Source organism: Muscardinus avellanarius (assembly GCF_963383645.1).
Source record: "Muscardinus avellanarius genome assembly, chromosome: 5".
In the NCBI taxonomy this organism is placed as follows: Eukaryota; Metazoa; Chordata; class Mammalia; order Rodentia; family Gliridae; genus Muscardinus; species Muscardinus avellanarius.
This window is the reverse complement of record NC_137790.1, coordinates 89720610-89736886: the sequence shown is the minus strand read 5'-3', so window position 1 is coordinate 89736886 and position 16277 is coordinate 89720610. Positions and strand designations below refer to the sequence as shown.

At 46.9% G+C, this 16277-nt stretch overlaps 1 protein-coding gene across 1 annotated transcript in view; it reads right to left on the bottom strand.

Annotated features, from left to right (window-relative positions):
• Nucleotides 1-4361: 4361 nt before the first annotated feature.
• Nucleotides 4362-16277, bottom strand: part of ABCC5 (ATP binding cassette subfamily C member 5) — a gene marked incomplete at both ends in the record, with an annotated part of 92524 nt that continues 80608 nt past the window's right edge. Inside the window, 5 exons of the mRNA XM_080696878.1 lie at nucleotides 4362-4463; nucleotides 6953-7117; nucleotides 7910-8023; nucleotides 8911-8989; nucleotides 15996-16155. Of these exons, the coding sequence (XP_080553004.1) occupies nucleotides 4362-4463; nucleotides 6953-7117; nucleotides 7910-8023; nucleotides 8911-8989; nucleotides 15996-16155 (620 nt within the window). The remainder of the gene's footprint in view (nucleotides 4464-6952; nucleotides 7118-7909; nucleotides 8024-8910; nucleotides 8990-15995; nucleotides 16156-16277) is intronic.

The window sequence follows — 16277 nt, the reverse complement described above, 5'->3', positions numbered from 1 at the left end:
ATAATGGTTCAGAGAGGAACACTGAGGCAGAAAGGCCAGTTATGAGACTGAAACTACAATGTACGGAGTAAATGAACAGCCCTTAATTAGGGCAGAGAGAGAGAGGGAGAGAGAGAGGGAGAGGGAGGGAGGGGGGAGAGGGAGAGAGAGAGAGAGAGGGAGAGAGAGAAAGGGAGAGAGGAGAGAGAGAGAGAGAGATGGGGAGGGAGGAAGGGAAGGAGGGGGGGGGAAACAGCAGTGAGAGAGAGTGTGTTTGAGGGAGCTTAGGACCTGAGAGTGATTGAATCTGGGGAGAAGGGAGCTGGTGGTACTGTGTGTGTGTGTGTGTGTGTGTGTGTGTGTGTGTGTGTGTGAGAGAGAGAGAGAGAGAGAGAGAGAGAGAGCGCGCGCATGCGCATGCGCGCACATTTGCCTAGCTAGGATGTGTGAGGCTCTGGGTTCTATCCCAAGCACCAAGGGAAAAAAAACACTCTTGAGAGAAGGTGCAGGGGAGTTAAAGATAAACTTAGGGCTGCTTGTCTGAGACCAGGAGTGCAGTGCAGGACTAAGAAAAGGAGCCCCACCTGAGGTGCCTGGGAGCACCTGTGGAGAAGTTGACCAGCAGCAGGGTTTCTAAGGAGAGGCCCTGCTCACAGCTGAGGTTTGACACTGCGCTGTGGGGATGGGGAGTGGAAGACTCCTGGAGACAAATGAGAGCAGGCAGAAGTCAGGGACGTACTTTAAGAGGAGGAAGCTTTAGGCCGGGCGTGGTGGCGCACGCTTGTAATCCCTGCACTTGGGAAGCTGAGACAGGAGGATCGCACAGGTTCGAAGCCAGCCTCAGCAACTTAGTGAGACCCTGTTTCCAAATAAAGTATAAAATAGGTCTGGGAGTATAGCCCGGAGGTAGAAAGCCTCTGGCAGAGTTCCACCCCCAGTACCAAAAAAAAAAAAAAAAAAAAAAAAGAAGCTTGAAAGATGAATGAAGAGAACCAGGGATGTGAGAGAAGCTGGTGTCACATGCAACAGTGAGCTTAAGCGGAAGACCACTTAAAATAACTCCTAGCCGGGTGTGGTGGCTCACGCTTATAATCGCTGCACTTGGGAGGCTGAGACAGGAGGATAGCACAAGTTCAAAGCCAGCCTCAGCTACTTAGTGAGATCCTGTTTTCAAATAACCTATAAAATAGGTCTGGGAGTATATCCTGGAGGTAGAAAAGTCCCGGGTTCCACCCACAGTTACCACAAAAATATATATAAATAAAATAACTCCTGACTGTGTTACTTTCCTGGGAAGAGAAATCCAACGCATAAGTAAAAAATAGTAAAATACAGTCTAGGCCAGTGCCACTTAGCACAGCCTTTGCAATACTGGACACGTTCCACATCTGTGCTGTACAGTATAGTAGTTGAAGGCCATGTGTAACAATTGACTAATTGTGTGTGTGTGGGGGTACTGGGGATTGAACCCAGGGGCACTGTACCTTTGAGCTGCATCCCCAGCCCTATTTTATTTTGAAACAGGGTCTTGCTAGGTTGAAAATCTTACTACTTACTGAGGCTGTCCTTGGACCTGCAATCCTCCTGTCTGAGCCTTCCAACTACTAGAATTATAGGTATGCACTATTGGCTCTCAAGAGAAATTTTTATTTTTATTTTTGGTGGTACTGGGGATTAAACCCAGGGGCATGTTACACCCTGGCCTTACTTGGTATTTTATTATTTATTTATTTAATTTATTTATGTATTTATTTGTTTGTTTGTGGCACTGGAATTGAACTCAGGGGAGTTCTACCTCTGAGCTATACCCCCAGCTCTAATTTTAGTCTGCCTGCCTGCCTTCCTTCCTTCCTCTTTTTTTTTCGGTACTGAGGTTGGAACCCAGGGGCACTCTACCTCTGAGCTATATCCCAGACCTATATTTCAGTCTTTAGAAACAGGGTCTCACTGAGTTGCAGAGGGGCTCACTAAGTAGCCGAGGCTGGCCACAAACCTGCGATTGATCCTTCTGTATCAGCCTCTCAAGTACTGCAATTACAAGTGTGTATCACCACACCTGACATTTTGGAACTGATTTTTAAAAATTATGTAAGTAAAATGATAAGTTTAGAGCCAAGTCCATTATCTTTTTTCCCCCTTGGAGTGGAGGATGAACCCAGGAGTGCTCTGCCACATTCTCAACCCTCTTTATTGTTTTATTTTGGCCTCAAATTTGCCATACAAACTTCTGCCTCAGCCTCCCACGTAGCTAGGAATATAGGCATGAACACTATACCCAGAAAACCCCTAAATTTTCAATAAAGTAGTTTATATATATATAAAAAGGGGCTAGACTTAAGATGTAATTTCCACTGATAGTCAGCAGAATATCTGAAAGTTTAAAAGCTCTTTTCTCTGCACTCAACACAAAATAGTCAGAAACTGAGCCGGGCGTGGTGGCGCAGGCTTGTAATCTCAAGCTTGGAGGCTGAGACAGGAGGATCGCGCAGGTTCGAAGCCAGCCTCAGCTACTGAGCAAGGCTCTCAGCAATGAAGTGAGACCCTGTTTCCAAATAAAGTATAAAATAGGACTGGGAGTATAGCCCCGAGGTAGAAAGCCTCTGGGTTCCACCCCCAATACCACCAAAAAAAAAAGCCAGAAACTTTAGAATGAGTACATGTTTGGGCACTACATTGTGTTAATCCAAATGAATCAGTTGAAAGGGTAATTGTACAGTCTAAGTTGCTAAGAACTCTCAATAAACTCTTCATTTTAAATATGCTTCACCTTGGCCACCCACCTCACCACAGTCACCCACTTCTCCCACTGCCTACCCTCTATTAGCAGCCCGGGGGCTTCCTGCTGTGACCAGGCCCGGGAATGCAGGCTGCAGGGCTGAGGCCTTTGGAGCCTGATGCCCCCTGCAGCCAACCAGCTCTGCTGCCAGCCCCCTGCAGGTTAACTCCACCACTGGGCATTCAGAGCCGAGGCTCTGGGACTCTGACAGCATTCAAAACCATCTCACTCCCTTCCCAGAGAACTGTTTTATACATCAGTTTTACAAAATCCAAAATAATTTTATTCACTTTTCAGATTTTTGCTTCCACAAGGTGTTCGGCAAACATGCTAAGGCGACAGAATGTCTAGCTGGTCACGACATGCAACACTGACCATACACTGATGACAGCAGCGGCCACGCCCACCGGAGCCACCAGCTCCAGAGCGCGAAGGGGGCCTGTGGGGACACACCGAACCACGCGGCAATCAGCAACCTGAGGTAGGTCTCTTTACAGTACAAAAAAACTTCTATGCCAGTGTGAGACACTGATTAGCAAGAGCTGCTAAAAAGTAGCAGACTTTGGAGAGAGGAGACTGCGACAGTTGCAGTGAGGAAGGAAAACAGACCCACACGACCTTGAACCTTTATCACTGAACGGTGGGGGTGTGGGGACGGCAATGAAGGACCACCTGAAAAAGCAGCGGCAGCGGCTCCGGGGTGCGGGGTGGGGGCCGGCAGTCTGGGGCTGGGGCTGGAGCGCTCTGTGCAGTGGCCAGCTTTAGGAACCTGAGGCAGTAGGACACTCCGTGAACGGACAGAGTCTTGTTGAGAAACAACAGTGAAGAGAGGAAGGCAGGAAAGACATCCCACTCTGAGGAATGCTCCTGGGAGTCTCATTCCTGTCGGAAGGAGGGGAAGGGGTCTGCAGCTCTGCCCTGTGGCTCTCCTCACAGAAACAGTAAGCGACACCAGGACAGAACGCAGGAGCCCTGAGAATTCACGGCGCTCTGCGAGGCCTCCCGCAGCCCCACTCATCCTGCCCCTGGAGCTGCGAGAGGCAGAAGAGCCCCCAGGGCTCACTTTCGCCAACACGTCTTCCTTTGGATGCCCAGAAAGCCCAGCACTGTGAAACAACCGGCTAGAGAAGAACAAAACGCTACCCCTCCTACAGGCTAATAGCAAAACCAGATTTCTAGTGCAGCAAACTGTACAAAAATGATAGAAAGTAATATGCACTGTTATTAGCACAGTGCTTATTTTAATAGAAAATAAACAGCTTACATTTTCACTGTAAATATAGGCTATATACAGAATTATATAGAGATATAGCTACACGTATAAAGCTTCATTATAGGCCTCTGATACATTTATAGTAACGGTTCCCTGAACCTTTTAAGAGTGCAATTAAGAACAAAAACTAAATTTTGTTTACATGAATGTGGAATAAATACAATAATCAAAATAGGACTCTCCCTAAAAGTGAAACACACAAGCCAATCCTGGACTGCTGTGCGAAAGATAAAATCGGGAAAGGCAAGGTTCCGGCAGGAGGACACGATGAGGGGCCCGCCCCAGGTAGGGAATGGCGATGCTCTGAAGAAGAGGCTCGGTGGTGGGGAGGAGTTAGCCCTTGACAGCAACCTTGTTCTCTGCAGCAGCAAACATAGCATAGAACCGGGAACTGTCATTGGACAGGAGGACCGACGGCGTGTCGAACTCCACCACCTGCAAGAGGAGAGGCCGTCAGAATGGGAATGTGGGGTGGCTGGGGTGATTACGTGGTCCACTGCTAAGACATCCCTCAAAGCTCCCCGAGGACAAAATTAGGGGACAGCTCAATTAGCCCCAGCTTTTAACACAGCCCAAGTGTCAGAAAGGAAGCCTCGAGAAGCTAGACCTTCGTATAAATCCCAATCCTCAGCCCTGGGGATGAAGGGTCAGCAAGCTCTATAAACTTCAGGGTGAACCGTTATGGTTCAAGTTAAGGGCACACAGACACCGGTCACTCTGCTGTGCAAGCGGATCTAACTCTAGAGACAGGATGCCTAGTTGGCCCAGAACAAAAAGGAACGTAAGGGACTGACTTAGCCAACCGTCCCTTCCTAAGACGGGCTTCTATACAGCCACAGGAGTCACCGTGTAGGGAGAGAGCATGCGCTGCCTCTGTGGGGGTCTGTGCACAGATGCTTGAGAAGAACTGGCAGGGGTGATGACAATGTGTATTTCTCGGGAGTAAATGACTTTTGATCTTGTTTTTGCCTTTATATTGCATGTGTGCGTGTGCGTGCGCTGCTTTTTCTTTTGGTACTGGAGGTTAAACCTAGAGGCATTCTGTCTCTGAGCTACACCCTCAGCCCTATTTTATTTTTTATTATGATACAGGGTCTTGAACTTGAGATTCTAGTTTCAGCCTCCCAAACACTGGGATTGTAGATGCATGTCACCAAGCCCAGCTTTGTGTGTGTGTGTGTGTGTGTTTAGGTTTTCCTAAAATTAATGATTTGTAGAAATAACACACCATGCACCATGGGTAACTTGTCTTCCATTATTAATAATGATGTGATGATAGCTCCTTTAATTGAAGGGTTATTACGTGTCAGGCACTGTGTTTAATGTCTTACATACCACCTGGCTCAATGCTCACAACAGCTGAGAAAGAGACAAATGTGCTAACTCTGCTGTGCAGGTGAGGGACGAGGGCCCCAGGGGCTTCACCTACTTCAGGGCCACAGGAGGCAGAAGGGTTGCTTAGTTAACAAGAAAAAGGCTTAAGAGAAGGGTAAAGTACTTCTTAAATAGCAACCATTCCCCAACTCCAGAACAACACCAAGCCACTGCTAGAAACAGTGATCCTGATTATTAGAATTTAAGAAAGAATTTTTTGAAAGGCATTCTGGCCCTCTTCTACTTCATCATACTCCACTTAAACCTACATACACAGTAGTAGCTCTGTCTATCTAATGTATAACAAAACTTCAGTATACATGTAGGATAATATAAGAAAGGATAGTCACAAAAAATACCGTGAAAACAATTTCAAGACAAGGAGAAAAATCTCTACATTTTCTCAACTCAGCATTTAAACCCAGGCTAAAGTGGTCTCATAAAATGTTTTTCTCAATGTCCCCATAAATAGTGTGGTGTGGTGGCTAAAAGACACTGGCTTTGGGGTCATGGGCCTAAGTTCAGTCCCCACCTTTTCACGTCCTATGGCCCCATGCAGGTAAACCCAGGCTGAGCCCTCCACTGTGGGTGCCCGCTCCGCCTGCTCTCAGCTGCAGACTAACCACAGTCAGGTAGAAAGAAGACAGGTGGAGCTTTGAGCTCAGTGCCGACACACTGTAAACCTTCAATGCAAGTGGCTACTGTAGCGCACTACAATTAGTAACAGAAGACAAGGTACCCATCTCAATGGCTTATTTCTGCCAAATTGTGAATTTATTTCCATCCTGGGGGCACACAAAGGAGGTATTTGTCCACTGTCAGTTTATCTAACAACTACATTTACACAGAACTGTGGTACTGAGCATGACTGGGGACCCAAAGATGAGTGAGGCATGATGCCCCCACCCCATCACAGAGCTGACAGGGTGCTCTCTAGCGAGCATCTCACTCACTGTGGATGCCGCAGAAGGGCTCCAAGAGAGGACCAGATAAAGTTTAGGGTGGCCGAGGCCACCAGGGAGTTTCATGGAAGCTGTGGTATTTGAGCCGTGCCCTCCAGGGACAGGTCGGTTGTAAGCAGGGACTTACAACCGTAAATGGGACTGCCTGAGCAGACAGAAAGGCAAGAGAGCTTCAGGGAGGCAGGACTGTCATAGCCAACAGCACCTGCGAGGGAGGGAGGGAATGAGGAAGGCCAGGCCAGGGCTGGACTGGGATGTGTGGAACAGCAGATAAGATGCTTGGCACCACTGTCTGCCTGTGCTTGGGTGACTCGCATATGTGAATGAATCACCAAGTACACATGCTCTCCGCCCTACTGCAGAGTGTTCCTGTTCACAAGCAACAAGAGAACTATTAAAGCAGAACACTGCAGCAAGAGTCTGATTTGATCTCTGGGCTGTGTCCCTCCCAAGAGCAACTGGAATGGAGTTGCCCTGGCTGCTTATCTGAATGCATACAAGATGGCAATCAGCCCGTCACTGGCAGGGGCTGGTTTTCCTCCCAGAAAGGGCCATGTGCCAAGCCAAGGTCCCTGAAGGGTTCAGTACCTGTCCCTGGGCCAGCACCATAATCCTATCAGAGCCTAGGACCGTATGTAGGCGATGTGCGATCGTCAGCATGGTGCAGTCAGCAAACGCTTCTCGGATGGTCTCTTGAATCAGTAAATCTGTCTCTGTGTCCATGGCTGCTGTGGCTTCATCTAGAATCAGAACCTGCCAGTAAAGCATATTAATTAGTTCAACTAATTTCATTCCAGTTAATCTCAACTTTACTAAAATGTATTTAATTATTATTGCTATTACTTTTTTGTGGCACTGAGGATTGAACCCAGGGGCATTCTACCTTTGAGTTACACCTCCAGCCCTATTTTATTTTTATTTTGAAACAGGGTCTCACTAGGTTGATGAGAATCTCGAGTACCTGCTGCGGCTGTCCATGAATCTGTGATCCTGCTGTCTCAGCCTCCCAGGCACTGGGATTACAGGTGCACACCACCACGCCAGCATTCTTTCTTTACATTTTATACTTTATACTGTTTTTTTCTAAGTAGATATATACAGGTAAACATACTTTTGCTTAGGACTGAAATAACCCACATTAGCCTTGACGTCCACAGATGGTGTATACATGTAACACTGAGTTAATCTGATGCTTGCTCCTGCTTGCTCTGTAACTCTCGTGTGTACCTCAACCTTTCTGGACTTCTCTTTCCCTGCCTATAAAATAAGAGGGCTCAATTCCATGACCCGAAGTCTCTTGCAGTCTCTAAATCTGCAGGACTACAACTACCTGCTGGCCTTCAGAAACAATAGTTGTCCCTGAAAACTGAGGGCTTGCAGAAATTAGAAAATAAAAGGACTGTCTAAGTCCCATTTACCACATTGTACCCTGGTGAATTTAGACACTTTGTGAGCCGTGGTCTTGGAAGTGCACTGTGCTCAGAGGCAGGACTCTAGGGCGGGGCGGGGCTGGGGGGCCCAGGCTGCTGAGGCCCTGCGCCTCACCTTACAGTGGCGAAGCAGAGCCCTTGCTATGCACAAGAGCTGCCGTTCCCCCACCGAGAAGTTGTCCCCGTTCTCCATCACTTCAGACTCAAGTTTCAGAGGTAGCTGAGCAATCTAAAAAGTGGGAAGCAGAGATTAGATGGGTAAAATTCCAAATGCAACTTTTCAAAAATCCAGAAATAGACAGAAATCATTCTGAAACAGATAAAAGAGTTACTAGACATAATGTGACTCATCTAAAAGACCCACATTTTTCTAGGGCAGCCCGTGTTTCAAATAAGGGGATTTTGTTAGCTTTACACTATTGAGATGTCCCAGAAACGTTAATATGAAATGTCCGTCCCCCCAATCCTGCCAGATGGTGGGCCCTCATCTTTGGTTCTGGAAATCTGGTCACTCAAGAGGAGATGGGTGATGAAAAGTCTGTTCCTGATGTCAAAGCTGCATGGCCACGGCTGCCAAGCTTTCCTTTTTGAAAGCTGTAGAACCTATTCTTTAAATGAAATTGTCTGAAGAAGCCCAGTGTAACAGACGGGAGCAGGGCTCAGCTAGTGCTCCCAGGACGGGAGGGATCCGAAGCCTGACTCAACCCAGGGGCCCCTGCAGCCCAGGTGTGCCCAGCTGCTGACTGGACATTCTGAGTTGCCCTAAGGGGTCTGAAACCCATGTGCTACTACATGCTTGCTGCAGACGTAGTAAATTATATAGCGTTTGCATGTATGTGGGTGCTGCAAGAGTATGTTATACTGTTAAAACTAATAGGTATGAAGCCGATGGGACCATGGGCAGTGTGGGAGGTGGGACCAGGACAGACCAGCTTTTAGGATATATCTGAAATGCCTGGAAAGCCCTGCCAGAAACACTTTTCTGCAGACATCCTGGAGTACAGGGTAAGACAGCTGCTTGGCAGAGGGAGCCAGAGCAGTCTGCAGAGTGACAGCAGCACTCCTACAGTCCCAGCTTACAGCTCCAGCACGACTCTCCCTCAGCACTTCACTTACACATTCTTTCATGTGCGTCCTTTCCAGGGCATCCCAGATCTGGTCTTCAGTGTACTGGTTGAAGGGGTCCAAATTCGATCTAGGGAGAAACATACCAGGGTTTCTCAGGGACCAGTGTTGAAGCAAACCGCAATGGCTGGTCGGCGTGGTGGCATACGCCTGTAATCCCAGTGCTTGGGAGGCTGAGACAGGAGGATTGCAGGTTCAAGGACAGCCTCCACAAGCAGTGAGACTCATCAAACTGGGGAGATCCTGTTTCAAAATAAAAATTGGGCTGGGAATGTAGCTTGGAGATAGAATGCCCCTGGGTTCAACCCCCAGTACCAACCAACCAACCAATGAACCAACCAACCAGTAAAACAAACAAAGACCCAACCAACCAACCAAACAAACAAACAAAAAACTGCAACGGCTGCTTGTGGGGAGAGTTTAATATACACACCGAGCAGAGAGGACCCTGACCCTGAGGGTCACAGAGGCTCACACAGGCTCACTCCCCAACCAGCCACAGAAGGAAGGCTCAGGACAAACTAGGCCTCCCTATCTTCTCTATAAAACTTGATATAACTTTTATTATATTTATTATGTTTTTATTATACAAAAAAAATTTAAAGCCAGGCGTGGTGGCGCACGCTTGTAATCCCAGCGCTTGGGACGCTGAGACAGGAGGATCGCACAGTTTCGAAGCCAGCCTCAGCTACTTAGTGAGGATCTCAGCAACCTAGTGAGACCCTGTTTCCAAATAAAGTATAAAATAGGGCTGGGAGTATAACCTGGAGGTAGAAAGCCCCTGGGTTCCACCCCCACCAAAAAAAAAAATAAATAAAAATAAAAAGGACGGGAGATGCGGAGATGTAGCTCAGTGGCAGAGCACTTGCCTAGCATGTACAAGACTCCCCAGTACCACAAAAATAAACAAAAAAGCAGAAATCAGTTCATTAATGATAACTCTAGAAACAAATTCTGTGAGCATTTTGGCATATATCATTCTACATTTTTCCTATGTCCATTTATGTTAAAATACATCTCTCAGCTGGGTGTGGTGACACACAGTTGTATCCTAGTACTTGGGAGGCTGAGACAGGAGGATTGCAGGTTTGAGGACAGCCTCAGCTACTTAGTGAAGCTCTATGCAACTTAGTGAGACCTTGTTTCAAAATAAAAAATAAGGCTGGGTGTGGTGGTGCACGCTTGTAATCCCAGTGCTTGGGAGGCTGAGACAGGAGGATCACACAGAAAAGTACCCCCCCACACACAGAATAAAATATGGTGGAACTCAGAGTTAGAATGCCCCTTGGTTAAATCCCCAATAAAACACACACACACACACACACACACACACACACACACACACACCATCTCTCTATATGTACAAACTTAGAAGAATGCTCTATTTTGGGGGGGAGTACTGGGGATTGAGCCTACAGACATTCTACCTGTGTTATACCCCTACGCTTTTCTTTCTCTCTCTCTCTTTGTGGTACTGGGGATGGAACCCAGGGGCATTCTACCTCGAGCGACACCTGCAGCCCTATTATTATTATTATTATTTTTTTTGGTGGTACTAGGGGTGGAACCCAGGGACTTTCCTACCTCTGGGCTACACTCCCAGACCTATTTTATACTTTATTTGGAAACAGGGTCTCACTAAGTTGCTGAGAGCCCAAGTAGCTGAGGCTGGCTTCGAACCTATGTGATCCTCCTGTCCCAGCCTCCCAAGCGTGGGGATTACAAGTGTGCGCCACCATGCCAGGCCCAGCCATATTTTTTATTCATTATTTTGAAACAGGGTCTCACTGAGTTGCAAAGGGCCTAAGTAGCGGAGGCTGTCCGTGAACAGCGATCCTCCTGTCTCGGCCTCCCAAACGCTGTTCTACTACAAGCATGTTCTACTACTCCCGGCTTCTATGTTCAAACAGGGTTTCACCAAGTTTCTGAGGTTGTCTTTGAACCTGCTATCCTGCTCAGCCTTCCCAAGTATTGGGATTACAGGTGTGTGTGCCACCATGCCCGGTTTGCCCTGTTGTGTGTGTGTGTGTGTGTGTGTGTGTGTGTGTGTGTGTGTGATGCCGGGGAACAAACCAGAGCCTCATGCCACTGAACCACACTCCACTGAACCACACTCCATTTCCTGTCCTTTTTCTTCTCAAATCATCCCGCAGTGTGGCACAGAAAAACTTTTTAACAAATGTCAGTTGCTAAGTAGTTGAGTTCAGTGTTACTTTCAGATAGAGACTAAATTTGGGGGGTCCCCAAATCTACAGGAAGATTGCTAAAGGGAAAAAGAGGCCCCTTAAATAAATGACAGAAGAAATCAGGGGCAACTGAAAGAACCTGAGATTCTAAGAAAGTGCTTCAGCTAGGCCGGGCGTGGTGGCGCACGCTTGTAATCCCCGCGCTTGGGAGACCGAGACAGGAGGATCGCGCAGGTTCGAAGCCGGCCTCAGCTACTGAGTGAGGCTCTCAGCAACTTAGTGAGACCCTGTTTCCAAATAAAATATAAAATAGGTCTGGGAGCATAGCCCAGAGGTAGAAAGACTCTGGGTTCCACCCCCAGTACCACAAAAAAAAAAAAAGAAAAAAAAAAGAAAAAAGAAAGTGCTTCAGCTAGTCTGTAGTACCTTCCATGCCATCTAGAGTACGAGGTGCTTCTGTGTGGAGGTGCTCTGGGCCCAGGATGAACCAAAGCAGAATGAACCAGTGATGGAGCCGGTCGTTTCTGCTGTGACTGTGAGCTGAGGGCTTACAGATACTCCTTAAAAGTAAGAAAACGAGCCGGGCGTGGTGGCGCACGCTTGTAATCCCCACGCTTGGGAGGCTGAGACAGGAGGATCACACAGGTTCGAAGCCAGCCTCAGCTACTTAGTGAGGCTCTCAGCAACTTAGTGAGACCCTGTTTCCAATATAAATGGATCTGAGAGTATAGCCCGGAGGTAGAAAGCCTCTGGGTTCCACCCCCAGTACCACCAAAAAAAAAAAAAAAAAGTAAGAAAATGGAATGAGCAGATCAAATGGGAGAGGGTGCCTGAACTAGAAAAACTGAGAACACTGTTTCTTGCTAATCAAGGGGCACCAGGACTCAAGGGACAGACTAGAGTGACAGCTGGAGGTGATGGTCTCACTGCAGAGCAACTGGGCCCCAGCCTGACCAGGTTGCAGAGGGTTCACAGGATGGAAAGCCCTTGGGCTGGGGAAGGCAGAGGCCAGGCCTGGCTTCCTGACACCAGGAGGACAGAAATCTCCAGTAAGGGAGAGGAAAGCAGAGTGCTGCGTGGTTCCGTGGGAGGCGGAGGCCGGCAAATCATCTGAGGCCTGTTCCTGCTGCTTCTCTTCTTGAAGCTAACAATATGGGGACAAGGCAGAGGAAAGGACAGTTGCAGAAGCCCAGGCCTGAGAGCTCAAACCCAGACAGAAGAGAGAAGGCTGGGATGCAGATATGGGGAGTGGACTGAGATTCTGGCCAATCCAGGGAAGGATATGGCCCCAAGTCATCTCATCTATCATTGAGATTTTATTTACATACAGTTTAATACAAGAATTTATCCCCTGTGACGTTCTGAGTTTTGTTTGCTTGATTTCGGTTTTCACCTTGCTCTTCCTCTAAGAGCTCTTTTCAAAAAGTTTTAATTGTTCACTAGCATCTCAAGATGTACCCACCCCCAGCGCTGGTTGACAGTGGTGGGAACACAGTTTCCAAGTTCAGACTCCAGGAGGCAGCTGAGGCACAACCGATTTGCCTCGGCTTGGCTTTGGGAAACAAGTCTTCAGCCTCCCGGTAGGAGAAGCAAAAGAATATGCAAAGCTGAATGTTCTTTGGGATGAAAGGAAGATGCTTTGGGATTCAATTTTTTCAGTGTCTACTATTGACTGAAAAGGCTAAAATAGAGCTGGCAGAAAATTAAGCTTACAGAAACTTCTCAGCTTACATAGCTACGCTTTGACTGCAGTGACTACAGTTTTCTGGGCAGCAGCATGCCAACTCCTGAGTGTGTCCACAGACAGCAAGTCTCTCTCAGGAGACAGTAACAAATGGTCCTAATTGCACAAGAGCCACATTTCAATGACATTTTACATACACAGCTGCATGCAGCACACTCAAGTCTTAAGCACGAACTCTGAAACTCCTGATCAATGAACCCAAGTGAAGGGCTGTAAGCTTTTAACATTAAAACAGGTGTCCTAGCTGGGCGTGATGGTGCATTCTTGTCATCCCAGCATTCAGGAGGCTGAGACAGTAGGATTGTGGTTCACAGCCTCCGCTATTAGTGAGGTCCTTAAAGTTTAGCAAGCCTTATTCCTTAATTATCAAAAGTGATAACTAGCTGGGCGTGGTGCACGCTTGTAATCCCTGTGCTTGGGAGGCAGAGACGGGAGGATCACGCAGGTTTGAAGCCAGCCACTCTGGCTTAAGAAACCCTGTTTCCAAATAAAAAGAGTGTAGCCCAGAGGTAGAAGGGCTTCCAGGAACCCCAGTACCACAAAAAAAAAAAAAAAAAAAAAAGTGATAACTAAAATAACAAAAACACAAAAACACACAGTTCACCAGGTGTAGTGGTGCACGCCTGTAATAGCAGTACTTGGGAGGCTGAGACAGGAAGATCGCAGGTTTGACGACAGCTTCAACAAGTAGTGAGACTCTCATTAAACTAGTGAGACCCTGTTTCAAAATAAGAATAAGCTGGGCATGGTGGCGTATGCTTGTAATCCCAGCATTCAGGAGGCTGAGACCAGAGGATTACGGTTCGCAGACAGCCTCAGCTATTTAGTGAAGCCCTCTGCAACTTAGTGAGACCCTGTTTCAAAATAAAGAAGAAAAATATAGGGCAGGGGTTGTAGCTCAGAGGTCAAATGCCCCTGGGTTCCATTCCCAGGCCCACAAAAAGTAAAATAAAATAAAAATAAAAAAGGACTGGATAGCTTATCGGTAATATGTCTTGGGGTTCTATCCCCAGTACCACAAACAAATAAACAAACAAACAAACACACACACACATGGTGCTTTTGTCTTTAGTCAAATATTAAAAGGGAAAATTTCCCCTAAAAGTGTTCTTGGATCTAAAAACAAATGTATGGGGACAGCAGACACAATACTGATTTCTTAAGTTTATACTAAAATCATTATTAATTCTCTTTTTTTTTTTTTTGGTACTGGGGATTGAACCCAGACGCTTTCTACCTCCGGGCTATACTCCCAGATCTTTTTAATATTTTATTTGGAAACAGGGTCTCACTAAGTTGCTGAGAGCCTTACTAAGTAGCTGAGGCTGGCTTCGAACCTGCGCGATTCTCCTGTCTCAGCCTCCCAAGGGCGGGGATTACAAGCGTGCACCACCACACCCGGCTTATTCTTTATTTTGAAACAAGGTCTCACTAAGTTGCAGAGAGCCTCACTAAGTAGCTGAGGCTGTTCTCGAACTTGCAATCCTCCTGTCTCGCCTCCCAAGTACTGAGATTACAAGTGTTTGCCACGCCCAGCTTTCTAATTATCTTCTGACACTGCTTGTATGACTTTGTTACCTTAGTACCAGAAGAGAATGATTCACAAAATAAACACTCCCAAGGTGACTGTTTGAAAAGTGGGTAGAGTTCAGTTTATTTACTACATGGATTCAGAGTTTGTAAGTTTCTGTGAAGTATTAAAGGTGGAGCCTTCTGGAGGTAAATTTAGAAAAGGTCCTGAGGATGGTGTTCTCATGATGGCATTAGTGCCCTTATTATAAGAGGAAGAAACACGAAAACTCACTTGCTCTCTTCCCTGTCTGCCAGTTTACACTAAAAAAGGTCAAGTGAGATAGGCGTGGTGGCATATGGCTGTAATCTCAGTACTTGGGAGGATGACACAGGACAATCACATGTTCCAGGCAAGCCTCAGAACTTAGCAAGACCCTCTGCAACTTGAGGCCTTATTTCCAAATGAAAAATAAAATAGGAGTGAAGGTATAGTTTGGATGTAGAATCCCTCTGGGTTCAATCCCCAGCACTACAAAAATAAATAAATAAATAAATAAATAAATAAATAAATAAATAAATAAATAAAAAAAAATAAAAGAAAAGCCAGGTGTGGTGGTGCGTGCCTGTAATCCTAGTACTTTGGGAGGCCGAGACTGGAGGATTAGAAGGGTCCTAAGTTCAAGAGCAGCCTCAGCAATGTAGCAAAACTCCCAGTGACCTCGCAAAACCCTGTTTCAAAGCAAAAAATAAAAGGGACTAGGGGAAGAATGTCCCTGGGTTCCCCAAAACCAAAAAAAAAAAAAAAAAGAAAAAAGAAAAAAGAAAAAAGAAAAGAGAGACGTGGATGCATGTAGCTCAGTGGTAAAGCACTTGCCTAGCACATGTGAGGCCCTGGGTTCTATCCCATGCACCAAAAAAGGACAGGGGGAAACACTAGACAATGAAAAAGTATGAGGGAGCCGGGCGTGGTGGCGCACACTTGTAATCCCTGCACTTGGGAGGCTGAGACAGGACGATCACGCAGGTTTGAAGCCAGCCTCAGCTACTTAGTGAGGCTCTCAGCAATTTAGTGAGACCCTGTTTCCAAATAAAATATAAAATGGGGGTCTGGGATTATAGCCTGGAGGTAGAAAGCTTCTGGGTTCCACCCCCAGTACCCCAGTACCACCAAAAAAAAAAAAAAAAAAAAAGTATGAGGGGTGAAAATGCCTGAAAGACATCCTTAGAGCTTAACTTTCAGCATGCCAGCTAGGATGGCAGCCGGAGGCTGAGGGTGACGAAGCTGATGGTAGCAGATTCCACTTACGAATGCATGCCACTGCCCAAGCTCTGTGCTTATACTGTTTGTATGAATTCAATCTATACAATAGGTCTCAAAAGTATCCTCATTTTAGGGGTGAGGAAACAGGCTTAAGAATGGTAGTTGTCTGAATCCAAATCTCAGATCACTTAACCATTTGCTGCTAGGCCTTCCTGGCCCACTTAGTTAATAAAGAGGCTCACGCAGCAGAGCTGCCTCCCACTTCTGCAACAGAAAGCACATAGTACAGAGGTAAAGCACCGGGCAGAGCTGAGGCTGCAGGTCTGGGTGCTGGATTCTCAGGCAGGAAGCAAGCAGGTGCCCAAGGCCTCACCTGACTGTGCCACTGAACAGCACCGGCTCTTGAGGGATGATGGAGAGCTTGCTTCGGAGGTCAGCAAGGCCAATGTCACTGATTCTCACCCCATCGATCTTGATGCAGCCTCCAGATAGCTCCACCAGACGGAAGAGGGCCATGCCCAGAGAGGACTTCCCTGGTGAGCGGAAGACAGGCAGAAAGGTGCTCTATTAGCAACTTCAGGGAGACCATACTGGTGTATCCTCGGGGAAAATCATCTCTTTTTCTCTTCCTAGTCAAGCTTTCTTTCCACTGATT